This window comes from Odontesthes bonariensis, chromosome 4 (genome assembly GCF_027942865.1).
Source record: "Odontesthes bonariensis isolate fOdoBon6 chromosome 4, fOdoBon6.hap1, whole genome shotgun sequence".
NCBI lineage: Eukaryota > Metazoa > Chordata > Actinopteri > Atheriniformes > Atherinopsidae > Odontesthes > Odontesthes bonariensis.
Window position 1 is genome coordinate 2,262,111 of NC_134509.1, and position 15,039 is coordinate 2,277,149.

The 15,039-nt window shown below is 42.6% G+C and overlaps 2 protein-coding genes across 4 annotated transcripts in view; both read left to right on the forward strand.

Moving 5' to 3' along the window:
* The window catches only part of arpc1b (actin related protein 2/3 complex, subunit 1B), a 10,110-nt gene extending 7,971 nt beyond the window's left edge, over positions 1–2,139 (forward strand). For all 3 annotated transcript variants that reach the window (XM_075462474.1, XM_075462473.1, XM_075462472.1), the window contains exons 8-10: positions 381–580; positions 1,565–1,655; positions 1,739–2,139. In XM_075462474.1, the coding sequence (XP_075318589.1) occupies positions 381–580; positions 1,565–1,655; positions 1,739–1,777 (330 nt within the window). In that variant the 3' untranslated portion in view covers positions 1,778–2,139. The remainder of the gene's footprint in view (positions 1–380; positions 581–1,564; positions 1,656–1,738) is intronic.
* Positions 2,140–4,527: 2,388 nt separating this feature from the next.
* On the forward strand, positions 4,528–14,747 carry LOC142379183 (monocyte to macrophage differentiation factor 2-like). Its single transcript, XM_075464316.1, has 7 exons — positions 4,528–4,914; positions 9,834–9,915; positions 11,520–11,680; positions 11,766–11,840; positions 11,916–12,017; positions 13,721–13,790; positions 13,870–14,747. The coding sequence occupies exons 1-7, from the start codon at positions 4,901–4,903 to the stop codon at positions 14,071–14,073; spliced, it is 708 nt and encodes a 235-aa protein (XP_075320431.1). The 5' UTR covers positions 4,528–4,900; the 3' UTR covers positions 14,074–14,747.
* The last annotated feature ends 292 nt before the right edge of the window (positions 14,748–15,039 follow it).

Genomic DNA, 15,039 nt, shown 5'->3' on the forward strand with positions numbered 1-15,039 from the left:
ATTTAAAAAACAAAAACAAGGAGAAAAATATGGAGAATTCTTCAGGAATTCTTTTCGTTTGGAAACACTGTGATTATTCTTTAAGCTTGGGAAGTATTGGCCGTGTTTGTTCTCTAGATGCAAAAATAGCTTTTTGTTCATGTGGTCAACCACCTTAATTGAGCTTAAAGGCTTTATAATAAAATTTAGGAAGTTCGTGACCTTCGTGTAAAGCACATACTGTACACACCTAATGTAATCGGTGAAATGTGTTTGTGGTAGAAAGCTGACATACGGAAAGATATGCTGTTAAGATCATTTGCAAATCTCTACTCATAGTAGAGAACCTCGGTTCTCACGCCACTGCGGCGTTTGACCAGCATCTCTTTCTGCCTCCTCAGGGCCACGACTGTTACCCTGTGCTGTTCGTGTATGACGGCGCCAAAGGCAGCCTGACATTTGGGGGCAAGCTCGACATCCCCAAGCAGGCGGCCCAGAAGGGCATCAGTGCCAGGGAACGTTTCCAGAACCTGGACCGCCGAGCCTCGGAGACGCAGAGCACCGAGAAGGACGTGAACACGCTCCACAAGAACAGCATCAGGTCAGCAGAAGAGCTGTTTCCTGGATAAAACTGGGTGCTGCTTAATGCACAGATCTGAGGGAGGTGGACACATGTACAAGGCTCCTGAACTGAACCTTTTGGGAAATAAATGTGCACAAAGTAGAGTCTTTTATTTTAGAATCTTATTCACAAATCTCCTTATTTCTCTTCTCTCTTAATAAATAATGCAGTAAACCTATTGAGTATTTAGTAGGGCTGGGCAACGATTAAAATGTTTAATCTAATTAATCGCATGATTTCCCTGATTAATCACGATTAATCTCATTTGTACGCAAAATCCAAAAGTAGTGTATAGCTTTTAGCATTTAGCTTTATTTTAAATGTGCTGCCATATGAATGAAAGTGCCATAACATTTGTTGTGCAAACACACTTTTAACATCAGCATCTTTCTGTAGTTTTTATGTAGAAGCCTCGCTCCACTGTCTGTTTCCTTGAATGACTTGCTGCTATCAGTTGTGTGTTTTGCCTAGTAATCCGCCGATTACTTTCTTTTCCTGTTTCGCAGCAGACGGCAACAGACTTTTACAAAATAAAAGCCTGTGAGCAACAGACTTTTACAATAATAAAATAATAAATAAAATCTCTGAACTTTCCTATCCATTAAAGGCACAAAAGCCCCAAAAAATAAATATATTTTTTCAAATAAATGAATAAAACATGAGTTAATGCGCGATAAAATATTTATCATCGTTAAATAATTAACGACTTAACGCGATAATAACGAGTTAACTCGCCCAGCCCTAATAAAAATATAAAACTTTTAAAAATAAATGTGCACAAAGTAGAGTCTTTTATTTTTAGAATCTTATTCACAAATGTCCTTATTTCTCTTCACTCTTAATAAATAATGCAGAATATTTAGCTTTTAATAAACTCATCGCTCTAATATTTACATCACGATTTGTCAACATGTGCTGGCTTTTTCTTACACAAACTCTAACATACTTTCAACAATATTTCAGCCAAATCTCAGTGCTGGAGGGGGGAAGAAACCAGTGCACCAAGTTCTGCACCACCGGCATGGACGGAGGAATGTGCATCTGGGATGTCAAGGTAACACGCAGACACTTGTGCAGTCAGACTGTCGTGCTTTGCTCATATTTCTGGGGTTTCACGTGGAATCGATGTGTTTTCAGACTCTGGCGTCTGCTATGAAAGACCTGAAGATAGTGTGAGCTGAGGTTTACGTCTCCCTGACCGAAGTGTAACCGTCTCCACAGACATGAAGAAAACTGTTGACTTATTACACAAAGCCTTTTTCCTATATCTTTATCATGGTTTTTTATTATTATTCTTTATATAAAGCAGATTAACAATCAGACGTCAAGTCAAACAGTGTTTGAAATCCCTATGAAGCTCTTTGCTGACCTCAGGTCTGCAAATGGTACTTAATGAGTCGAATTAGCACAATCACAAAGAGCTAAGTCTGAGCTAAATGCTTGAAGCAGCTATTTTATATTAATCTCAGTAAAAGGCTGAAGTACTTATTAAAAGCTTATGCTGGTCATAATATGCATTGAATAAAAGATTATTGTTACAGAGTGCCGTTTGACTCCTTTCTTTGTATTCATCGGGTCCATTATTTTTAAAAACCTGGACAAAGTCGGTCCTAATCTTTAAGAGAGCACTTAGGGAACAAGGTTATAGAGAAACTCTACTAATGTTTAAGTGTTTGAACAACCACACGTGCTGAAACTCAATGAGCTGATGACGACCACCAGATCAAAAATTATACATGGAGGGTTTTATATACATATATATATATATATATATATACATATAGTGGGGGAAAACACCAGCATAAATTTGAGTCACACATCTGAATTTACAAACGCATCCATGCTTTTTTGTGAAAGTTATGCAAAGTTGCATCGTGTCACTTTTCCAACAGTTCAGACCTCGTCTTTGGTCCTGGATAAATACCATCCAACCTTGTCCTTGAAATACCAAAGAAGGGCTTCTTTCAGATAACAGCAAACACTTCAGTTTCTGCTGTTTGACCTCTAAGATCAAAGCAGCACATTCTTATAACCAATATCATTTAAACAGGAAAAAATGACGATTATGCTCACCTTTAAGGGCAAATATGTAGCCACCTTCCACCTGTGGGAGTATTATATTATCAGCTAAATGTGTGCCTCACAGATTGTGCAATAACTGAACCCTTAACATGGATATATGCAACTTTAAGAAACTTTAAGAGTGTTTAAGAATCATTGCGCTTTTGTGTCTGCTTCAGATGGGTCCAGGTTAGTCCAGTGTTTGGTTATTTAAAGAGCTTTGTTGGCAGGATTTCCAGTGAGTGACTGTTACAACTCAGTTTCATCCGCGGGAGGTGAGACTTCGAAACAGGTGAATGAAGACGAAAGGAGCAAAGGCTGAAGTATCCCAACCTTTGGTCATTGCTCTGCAGGATCTTCTCTTTTCTCATTTTGGGCCTGCGACCCAGAAATCAATATCAGCAAAAATGCCTTACTCTTTTCAGAGTCTTTGGCCTTTAAAAAGTCCTTCAAAAAGCAAAAAGACTGGTAAACTATTCCTAGGGATGGGAATCGAAAACCGGTTCTTGTTGAAAACCGGTTCCCAGTGTTTCAATTCCTTGGAATCGTTTTTCAATTTTGAAAACGATTCCCTCATCGATTCCAGTGGGCGCGAATGACGTCCAGCGCAGCCAACAGTAAACATGGCGCCCAAGCGGTACAAACGCTCGAAAGTTTGGTTACACATCCCTAAAAAAGACGACAACAGGGCAACTTGCAAAGTGAATATTTCACCAAAGGGAGGAAATACTACCAACATGCAATAACTATGAATGAATGTCGCGTTTTCGATCCGCTCCGGACTAACGTTGGTGAATCTGAACCCAACAACGTTAGCAACTTTAGCATGTCCTCGGCTAACACTGCAGGTAACTAACAACAAACACTGCCTATCATGTTAGCACCATTTGCCTGATTGTAAAAGCTGCTGTTAGTAACGGTTAAGGTTAAATGAATGCCTTCTCAGGCATTACATTTAGATAGAATCGTTAAGCAGAACCGAAAATGGAACTGGAATCGTAAAAATCTTATCAATTCCCATCCCTAACTATTCCTGAAGAGGGCTTTAACAAATGACAGGAAAGCTCGTCTAAGAGGATTCAGGCTGTGTTGAAGTCTTGTTAGTTTGCATATGGCTCAATAAATTACCGCACCTAATTCAAGTTTCCATGGCAACATATAAAGAAGTCTTGGCTTTTGCACAGTACTGTGTTTCTGGCACCTGGGGGTCCTGAGGGGGATGTCTGTTTCACAGTGAAAAGCTCAATGTGCAACACGTTTTCAGTAGAGGCGGGGTTACTCAGAAACATGGAAATGAAAATGGGTTCAATTAGAATTTCAATTAGGGTCCAGTCCAGAGTCCAGACTAAACATGGAGAAGCAGCATTTAGCTGTTATGCTGCAAACAAGTGGAACAAACTGCCAGTGGAGATTAAACTTTCACCAAATGGAGACATTTTTAAATTCAGGTTAAAAACATTTCTGTTCTCATGTGTCTATGCATGAAATCTGCACGATATCTTTGAACTTATCTGGACTGTTGCTTGTTTTTAAATTCATTTAAATGATTTTATTTGTTTCTCTTTATATTCTTTTATGTATTTTTAATGCTTCTTCCACTCCCTGCTGCAATGCTTTTATTTTATGTAAAGCACTTTGAATTGTTTGTACATGAAATGTGCTATATAAATAAATTTTTTGATGATTAGAAACCATCTTTAAAAAAAAAAAAATAGACTTTATTAGAAAAAGTCCTCAATGTTTTGAATTTCCTGCCAGCAGCAGCAAGAAAAAAAGAAAGTTTATGAGCTTAACTGTGCACCGGCAGCACCACCTGGCGGCAGAAGGGGGGACTGCAGGCAGCACGACTCCCCCGCTCTGTGGACCAGTCCCTCAGAAAATGATGTGGCAGCCTTCAGCGATGAACAACAGCTTTCCGCGTCGAGTCGTGATGAGGAGGTGAACCGGTGGTTGTAGAGAGAGAGAGACACGGAGAGATGCGAGGCACGCGCGGCACGCACACACGCGCACCAGCAGCACTGACCGCTTCCTGAGAGAGAGACTCGTCCCCGACGCCCACACTTCCGGACCGGACCCTCTGAGAGGCAGCCGCGTCGGTCTCCGGGCTCTGCTTTGAGATGAGGATCAGAGGACGACAGTGACGGGGACGCGCTGAATCTGAGCCGAAGCACTCAGAGGGGATCCGGGCTGCGAGCCCAGCTGTCTGTCTGCCGTCAACTGTTGCTCACACCGTTGTAAATGAATCTTGTAAGGTAAGAGGCACGTTTCACCTCAGTGACATTATGAGTTGTGAATAGAAAGCACTCTAAAGGTGTAGCCCATGTGTCATTGCTGCCTGGGGGGGGGGATGCTGAGGATGCTGAGGATGCTGAGGATGCTGCGTGGCTTCAATCAGCCGATACAACACAACATTTGCATTTCGTCTCATAACCACTGCTGCATCTTTTATCCACTTAAACGGGATTTATTTACTTGACAAACATTTTACAAAACACGTATGCCACCCCTTCCTGTTTAATCTTCCTCCTCCTCCTCCTCATCATCTTGGTATTCAATGTGTTTTCTTTTGTTTTTTTTGTCTTAACCCATAAGAACAGGTGGCACACGCCCTTTAAATGTTCTGGAAAATTCCATGAAAAACTTTATCCTTGATTTCAGCTCATGAATGTCACGCCATGGGACTATTGTTTTTAGTTTTCATGTTTTAGGTCCAGGTTTTGATTTTCAGTTCATGTTTAGTTTTTCAGTCTTGCCATTGGTTTTCCCCTTCGCTCTGTTAATGAGCTAATTCCCCTCACCTGTCAGTCATTGTCTCCAATCACTCCCAGCCCTCTATTTAGTCTCCTGTCTCCCCTGTCTTGTCGCCGGATCTTTGTTTGTCATTCATACCTGACCTGATTCCCGTTATTACCATGTTCCACGGCATTTTCACTAAAGTTAAGTATTTATTTATTTATTTCCATGCCAAGTCTTTTTGTTTGTTCTTCATAGTTACGTTTTTTTAATCCGGCTTAGCCGCGCCTTTTGTTTGCTCATTGTTTTTATGCTTTAATAAACCAACCTTTACTTTTGAAGTCCGCATCCGTGTCCTCCCTTCCCATCCTCACCAATATTGACAATGAATTGTCAGAGTGACCCATACTTGACTTCCTGGTGGGTCATGTGACAGGTTATATGTGATTTAATCTTCCCATAATAACAGTTCCAAGATGTCTGTGTGCCAGGTTAGCACTACGGGCAGAGCTAGCTAATCGCTTGTTTTTGGTTGCTAAAGGAAAAATTCAAACCATTTAACACCCATTGACACATCTTTGACACTAGGGAGTGTTATTTTGAGAAAAATGTCAGAAATGTGTTCTATATAGTCGGTTTAGTCTGTTTTATGTCTCCATAATTTTCCTTGATGGAGAAATTATCCAGGTTCTTAACGCCCAATGTGACATATGTCACATTACAGATCTCTGACAGTGGGGGGGGGATATTTTGAAAAAAAATGTCAGAAATGTGTTCTATGTGGTCTATTTAGTCTGTGTTATGACCCCCTTAATTTTCATTTAAGTAGAAATTGGTCCGGGTTCTTATGGGTTAATGGGCCATATAGGCGTAGATATCCTCCTCATCCTCAGCGCTGACCACTTTATTTAGTATTTGTGACACAAAAACTCAAAGGATTTATTTCTTTGGTCTATAAAAGACATTTAAATGTCTTATTTTCTGTCCGTGACCTAAATGTACGGCCATGCATCTTCCCAGCAGCCGTGTTTTGAGCGGTTCCTTCCTTTATTCACACCTTTACATTCAAACGTACCGATTTGTTGACTGATAAAGTTACTCTGCGGTTCATTTCCAGAAGGAAATATGTCAGATATTCTCTGAGTTCATCTTCTCAGGTGTTATGATTTAAACTTTTATGTTTTATGTCATTCAAACCCGGTCAGACTTAAAGTTACGGACTCCTGTTTTTACCTTTTTAGGCCTAATAAACGCAGATATACATGAAAAAGTCACTGATTCACATAAAACAAGTTTAAACCAATCACATTTTTTTTGGATTTATGTATCAAATTTCTTCAGAAGCTTAGAAAGAAAAGTTTTAGTGGAGAGCTTTACGTTTAATATTTTAGCTTAAAGGAAGCGTTCTTAATGGTTAGAATGACGTCACTTTGGCGATAAACGCTTGTGATTAACCTTTTAAGTGTACGGTCAGTTTTTTACTTTGCCTTATTTTGCATATTCCTGTTGACTTACTTGTCATTTCTCAACACAACACGTATTCCGGTTCACTTTACATGTGACAGAGGCTACCTTTACACGGAAACGATCTGAAACCAAAACGCAAAAGTGGCGTTTCGTTTTCACTTTTAAATCTGCGTTTAGACGAGCGTTTTAGGGTGAAACTCTGCGTGCACACGGAAACGCAAAAGTGTGTGACGCTTCATATTTATCGATGCAGTAAACACGCCAGATGGCTAGGTGGCAACACTACCAAGACCAAGTCTTTCTACTTTCTATGTGACGAGAAACGCAGTTTTGCGTTTTTCATCCTTTACACGGTGGCGCGACTGGAGCGTTTTCAAGAATTCCACTCTGGAGGGCGGTTTCACTTTTTTGCGTTTTCATGCCCCCAAAACGCTGTTACCGTCTAAACCAGTGGTTCTCAAATGGGGGTACCCTTGGGGTAGCCTACTTGGAGGCACTCCAGGGGGTACTTGAGATTTTGAAAAATATGTTTAAAAAATAGCATCAATTCAAAAGTCATTATAAATATCAATTAATATAAGTTCATGTATGTTTACAAACACAGCTGGCAGCGGGGCAGGTACCCAAATGGCGGCGTTCTACTGGCTACTAGAGCGCGCTACGTAACAGTGACGCGACTGATAACCATGAATCGCGGCATTTACCTTTTACATGATAGACGAAATAAATCACTGTCCTGGTTAAAGTGCTGCTGAGAACACAGAGGGACAGGTGACAAAGACGGTAAAGGAACACAGGCTCCCCCAAAATTTTTTATATATTTTCATTTGCAAACAGTTGAGGAGAATGCAGTTTATTTGCAGTTGCAAAGTTTAATAAAACAGACAGTGTTGACACAGTTCTACGTCTTTTTTTTCAACAAAAAATGCTTTGCGCTGGTTAGGGGGCAGGCCTACTTGGCAGAAAAAATATTTTACAAGTGGTACATCACTGAAAAAAGGTTGAGAATCCCTGATCTAAACGATGTAGTGCATCCGCAAAAAGGTTTTGCGTTTTTAACCCGTTTTCGTTTCCGTGTAAAGTGCCCCAGAGTCTGAACTAACATGCAGTTCATTGATGGTGACCCATAAGAAAGATGAAAACAGCAGCTCGTCCCGCCGAGGCTTCATTTTCCATCAGGCATCTCAGTTACTGGACTTCTAACTTCCGCACTAGTGAAAAGTCTTTACGTTTTTGACACGTTTTGGACGGTAAAATCCAGCCGTTATTCATGTTGCGTTCGCCCTGCTGCTGTGTGAAAGGATTCCCACAGCTCTGCTCCTCTCTGTCCACTCACTGTGTCGCTGCCTGGCCTGAGGCCCGCTAATTACCAGCCAGCTTGACAAAGTCATTAATGACCCGGCAGGCCTGGCGCTGACACATGCACAGAAACTCGCACCAGAGAGAAAGAGTCGGTCAGACCGAGTGAAGCCGCCGTTGGACTCGGGAAGCCTTTTTATTTGGGGCAGGACGGCGAGTTTCTGGGTTGGGTCAGTCCGTATTAATAGCTCTCAATGCTCCATAAACAGCAGCAAAAAAAAAAAAAAGACGGAGAAAAGAGAGATGAGACACCTTTTTGTTCCTAGCTGCTGTAAGTGTGAGGTGGATTTCTCACCTGGACCCGTCCATCATGGCTCGTATGACAGCTTGTGTGGGTGGAGAACACGTCCAGCCGTCTGTCAGACTGCAGAGACGCACTGAAAGCTGATCTGCTCCGCTTTTATCACAGAAATGCAGCAGACAAACACATTCACTTGTGTTTCTTACAGCTTTGTATAGTTTACCCTGATGTGTACACAAACAGCTGTTGTACAGATGTGAACAGTATGGATGAGGCATGTTATGCTCCCCTTTGGCTGGAATAACAACGTGAATCATAAAAGAAAAAAAGCTGCGTGTTATTCCCCGTGAGTCCCACCGGTCTCAGAAAACAATGCACGTATATTTGTGGGTGTGTCACGTATGTGAGGAAAAAGACAGAAGTACAGAAATCTGGGTTTCTTATGAAATGTGGCTCTGAAAGATGCAGCGTGGAGGCAGTGGTGGTGGGGGGGGGGGGGGCGGCTGTGGGGGCTTCTGCCTCTTCTGCATGTTAATTCAATCATGGACCAATCATGGACCAACCAGAGAGGAGGCACGGCAGAGGAGCTGCAGGAGCAGATGAAAGGAACGAGGAGTTTTCTGTTGTCGAAAAAAAAAAAAGAAGAAGAAAAAAGACAATCCCTGCTCCGTGGTTTCCATGACAACAGTGACATCACTGACGGAGGGCTACCTCGTGAGCGAGCCGCTCTGTGTTTATCTTCTGCGAAAGTGTTCGAGGAGCAGATCTAAGTCAACGTGCGCGTGTGTGTGAGCGTGCACATGCAGGTGTGTGCACGTGAACTATTTATGAGGGAAACGATCAGGACGGACCCTCTGGTTCAGTCGGTTCGGGGTTACCCGCGGTTGCCGGGCAACAGCAGCCATGGCAACAAGTTGAAGCATGATCCAGCGTTGCTAAGCGAGAGGAGAGGGTGGAGGTGAAATTTTATTAGCAGCTCAGAGATGCAGGAGGATATAAATATACATGTTCGGCATGATTTTTAAGAAACCTGGCCAAGATTTTAAACCAAACGCCAGCTTTTTAATTCAGTTAAAAATGTTATCAGCGTGAATTCAGCTCGTACAGTTTCTATTCTATTTGATAAAGGTCAATAGATTTAGCTTTGAAAGGTAATTTAATGCTTACATGTCTCAGCTTTATGAATTAAAACCCAAAAGTAGAACTTATACGCTAAAATATTCTGAATCGCTGCTTGCATCCGAGTCAGAATGACTCAGAGATGCTTCGTTGAACAGTTTGTTTTGCGTGTAAACTTAATCTTTGTCGATTAAAATCAAAGCTCACTTTCTAATTATTGAGTTAAATCTGCTGATGTGTGATCATTTTCAGGTTTATGAACAACCGTGTTCCATCTAACAAAAGATACCAGCCCACAGAATACGAGCATGCTGCCAACTGTGCCACGCATGCGGTGAGCACTCACAGACACACACATTCACTCACACACACACATTCTCGTACTTAGTGCTGAGTAAGGACCGAGTAAAACCACTCACAAAGTGAGGACCAGTATTTCTAGTTCACTTAGAAACAAACAAATGGCGTGTTTCCACCAGCTCGCTTCGGCTCGGCTCGGCGCGCTTTTGCGTGTTTCCACTAGCACGCCGTACCTGCAACCGGGAAGATTTTCCGTACCACCTCAGCCCCGGTTCCAAGCGGGCCGAAGCGTTACTAAAATGTGACGTCAGCCGACTGCCTTCCACTGATTGGCCGATGAGTGTCGTCACTGGAAGCGTCATAACGCGGATAACAAAAGCTAGCGTTAGCAACCGTTAGCTTACCTCAAAACGTCGTCTTTTTGAAGCTCGTGACAAAACTCTCCGGTACTTTTCAATACTGTTTTGTCTGGCGGCCAGGAGTCTTCTCTGGCTCTCTTCTCTTGCCTTCTGTGCGACAAAAAGCCACGGGGTGAGCAGCAACACGCGCAGCCGTGTTACGACGACCCCGCCCACTTCGAGGAGGCACGAAGTGTCATGGAAACACAACCAAACCGAGCCGTGCCGAGCTAGTGGAAAAGCGCCAAAAGTGTCATTCCAGACACTCAGTGGCGTAGTGATCCAATAACACTGCTTCAGATTTTGAGAAGCACAAAAGATTCAGAAAAAGATTTTAATCTGTGTTAAACTTTAGGGGTGAAAAATTGACACTTAGGACATTCTGAGGTAGCCTGGGTGCGAGCCGAACTTAGCCCCGCCCATAAAATTTTTGGTGGGGAAGTTGGGTCTGGCTCTGCTCAGTTGGGAAATCATTATGCCCGACATCGAATCAGTCGGCCCAATCAGATTGCCAGGGCGGGCTTTATACGATGATGGACAGATGATCAACAGGGACATTATCGACTACGTCACTAAAGAGCGCTTGGTTTGACTTCGTTTGAAACAAACATGGCTGCCGCTGGAGAGCTAGGGTGTGTAGATTCTGCCATCGAGTCTGTTCTACAGGATCTCCACATTGCATTCATTTTGAAAGACGAACAGAGGAATGCGATAAAGGCTTTTATCGATAGAAAAGATGTTTTTGCCGTCCTTCCTACAACAAGTGTGTGTCACTTAATCTACGTCACATACTACGTTGCTCTGATTGGTTGTAGGTCTATCCAATTGAGCGAAGAGGCATTTTTTCTCCTGGTTCGGTTGAAACACGCCCCATACTCAGAACTCTATCGAGCGGTATCAGACTCACATTCTGACTAGAATCGTGAGTATGACGTAGTCAGGCTAATTCTGAGGTCCTACTGAGAAAATTAGAGGATAACATCTATATAACCTGAGGAGGTCATCTAGAGGGAAACAAAGTGAGGACCGGCCAAAATGTCCTCACTATGTAAAAATGTCCTCACTCTGTTGGTTAAAAACTAGACTTGGTCCTCACTCAACAGTAAGTGCAAGAACACACACACAGCACTGAAAGTTGTTAGTTATGCCATACAAATGGGGCGACACACCTAGTGAAGCCAATGCTGCAGCTCTGTCTGCGTCTCATGTTTCATTGATGCTGTGCTTGTGTATATTCCAGTTGTGGATAATCCCCAGCCTGCTGGGCAGCTCCGTGTTGCACTTTGAGTCGGAGGACAGATGGGAGCGGCTGTCGGCCTGGGTCTACGGGGCGGGCCTCACCTCGCTCTTCATCATCTCCACCCTGTTCCACACGGTGGCTTGGAAGAAGAGCCACCTGCGGTACACACACACACAAACACACCCGGGCATGAATTCCACCCACATCTGGGCCGCTGAATGATCTGAAACAAACCCCTTTCTCCAGGTCTGTGGAGCACTGCTTCCACATGTGTGACAGGATGGTGATCTACTTCTTCATCGCTGCCTCCTACGCCCCTTGGTAATCACACCGGACTGCAAAACATGTGTAAAATATGCGTAAAGTCGGCCTGTTTTCATGCTGTTGCTTCTGCAGGCTGAACCTGAGGGAGCTGGGTCCCTGGGCGTGCCACATGCGCTGGCTGGTGTGGGTCATGGCGTCTTTCGGAACCACCTATGTCTTCTTCTTCCATGAGAGGTCTGTGGCCACACTGAACAATTTGATTAAACTGAAATGGCTGCTCGGTGGCTTTTCTTCATGGTATGGAACTAGCTCACCGGTTTTGATGGCAGGGATGCAACAAACTTTTTATTCATAGTCGATGCCGATCCATTGCAGGTTTGAATAAAATGTAAAGCCTTTAAAGTAGGGCTGGGCGAGTTAACTCGTTATTATCGCGTTAACTCATTAATTATTTAACGCCGATAAATATTTTATCGCGCATTAACGCAGGTTTTATTTATTTATTTAAAAAAAAACAATTTTTTTAAAAATATATTTGTTTTTTGGGGCTTTTGTGCCTTTAATGGAAAGTTCAGAGAGACAGGAAGCAGGGGGCAGAGAGAGGGGGAACAACACGCAGCACAGGCCTCTGTTCATGGGGCGCCTGCTCAACCCACTACGCAGCGGACCACCCCTGTTTTATTATTTATTTATTATTGTAAAAGGCTGTGTTCAAAACCGCATACTGCATACTTCCATTCTGCATACTCATTGATCAGACAGTATGCAGAGCGTTTACCCACAATGCATTTCACTGAAGCTGATTTCGCTTAAGCTCTAAACTCTGTAAACTTCAGCAACATTTGAAACATTTCCAGGCGAGAAAGTAGTCGTTTAGATCCCCAACGTGTTGAAAATCTGACAAAATACCGGCTATTTACAACTTTGTTCCCATGAATTCGGCGCTACTAAAGCTAGCCGCAGTGAGCAACACACTTCCGGTTATTTTCACAAAATAAAATACCCGTTGCCTTTTATCATAGGGAAAGCCATTACGATACAATTGGTGCTTTTGTTTTGAAAACAGGAAGTGAACCTACCCTCGTTGTAGCTAGCTTGAAACTGCCGTTTTGACAGGAAATGACGATCGGCGACGTCACGTTACATTGCATCTTGGGTAGTTTGAGTATGAGTAGTAACCTCATGATGCATACCCAACATTTCAGAGAATCTAGTATGCATCCGGGAACTTAAAAAAAGTTAAAGATAGTATGAGTAGTGGGAGTAGTAGGAGAAGTAGGTGGTTTCGAACACAGCCAGTGTCTGTTGCTCACAGGCTTTTATTTTGTAAAAGTCTGTTGCTGTCTGCTGTGGAACAGGAAAAGAAAGTAATCGGCGGATCCACCAAACATGGAGAAGGGTACGGAACTTTTACTCGGCCATTTTCATTTTAAAGTTCTTCCAGACGGCGGAGTCGACAGAACCAAAGTCATCTGTAAACACTGCCAAGTTGAATTGTCTTCTCAGCGTAGTAGTTCCAGTCTAAAATATCACTTAAAGGCAAAACACACAACTGATAGCAGCAAGTCATTCAAGGAAACAGACAGTGGAGCAAGGCTTCTACATAAAAACTACAGAAAGATGCTGATGTTAAAAGTGTGTTTGCACAACAAATGTTATGGGACTTTCATTCATATGGCAGCACATTTAAAATAAAGCTAAATGCTAAAAGCTATACACTACTTTTGGATTCATTTTTGGATTCTGCGTACAAATGCGATTAATCGTGATTAATCAGGGAAATCATGTGATTAATTAGATTAAACATTTTAATCGGTGCCCAGCCCCAATTTAAAGCTGTCTCACATTGTTTAAGCTAACACAAAGCGGTGCTTCTTTGACCTCTTTGACCTTTTCTTTGGCATTAAAAGATTAAAAGAACAACCTCTCTCCCGCAGGTATAAGCTCATGGAGTTGCTCTGCTACACGGTGATGGGAGTTTTTCCCGCCCTGGTCATCGTCTCAATGGTGAGGCCACTCGGTTACCTCAACCATTTCTGTTCTGTGTGAGTGTTTACACAACGATAACCCTCCTGCCTCTCCCCAGCCGGAGCAGTCGGGGTTGTATGAACTGCTGGTCGGTGGAGCCTGCTACTGCCTCGGCATAGTCTTCTTCAAAAGTGATGGCATCGTCCCGTTCGCGCACGCCATTTGGCACCTGTTCGTGGCGATGGGAGCAGCCGTACATTACTACGCCATCTGGAAGTACCTCTACGCCCAGGCTCCTAATCAGGTCCAGACCTCCAGATGACATCAGTGATGACTTCACAGGAAGTAACACCAGTGTTTAAGCGACTTTAGGGAGCGGAGCGCCAGCTGCGTCCAAATTCAGGAGCTGCCTCACGTTCACACCCGTAGGCCGAAGCTGTCGGTGCATTCGGGTGATCCTGATCGGCCGGTAAAGTCCAACGTTACCATGTTTCAGGCCAAAAGAGTCGGCTTCAACCTGTGAAAGCCACTGCTAAAACTTAGACCGGTTTCCCAGGTTTTTATTAGGACAAAATATCTGCACACTTTCATTAATACCTTAAATATACAATTACAGTGGGATGAATAACAGGTTGATGAGCAGAAAACATGTGAGCCTGAGCAAACTGCTGTGCTATTAATCCACAAGTCAGTGTTGTTTTTTATATTTTTCTAAGAAAAGACTTCTCTGTTCTCCAGCATCTTATCTTTTGTGCAGTTTAAACCTGATATAATGCAGAACAAAAAGGCCAAACAAGTTCATTTTAACGGGGGTTTTCAAAGAGAACAGTTAGAAAAGAGGCATGTGTAAGATTTAAAAAGATTCAATCCAAACTGGAGTGTGTCCAAAGTTTGTTTAAACTGAATTATGTAAATGAGGCGATTCAAAATTACAATGCGAATTAGATATAAACATATTCCCCGTGTTTGAGAGCTGAAACTACGGAAGAGTATTAGGGCCAGGCATAAGAAAAAATATTTATATTTTGCCTGTTGAGAATTCTCAACAGGCAAAATATAAATATTTTTTCTTATGCCTGGCCCTAATACTCTTCCGTATGAAACAGACCTCAAGTGTTCTGGGGATTTTCTCCAGATAAACGTTATATAAAAACTGAAATATTTAGTCGTGTCCTAAATACTGATTAAAGAGAGGGTTTGTAGCAGGAAGCAAGCTAAAAAAGATGAAAGATCTGGCAGTGCATGATCCACTTTCCTCGTCTTATTAGGCAGAAGAGGTGGTGCTGCA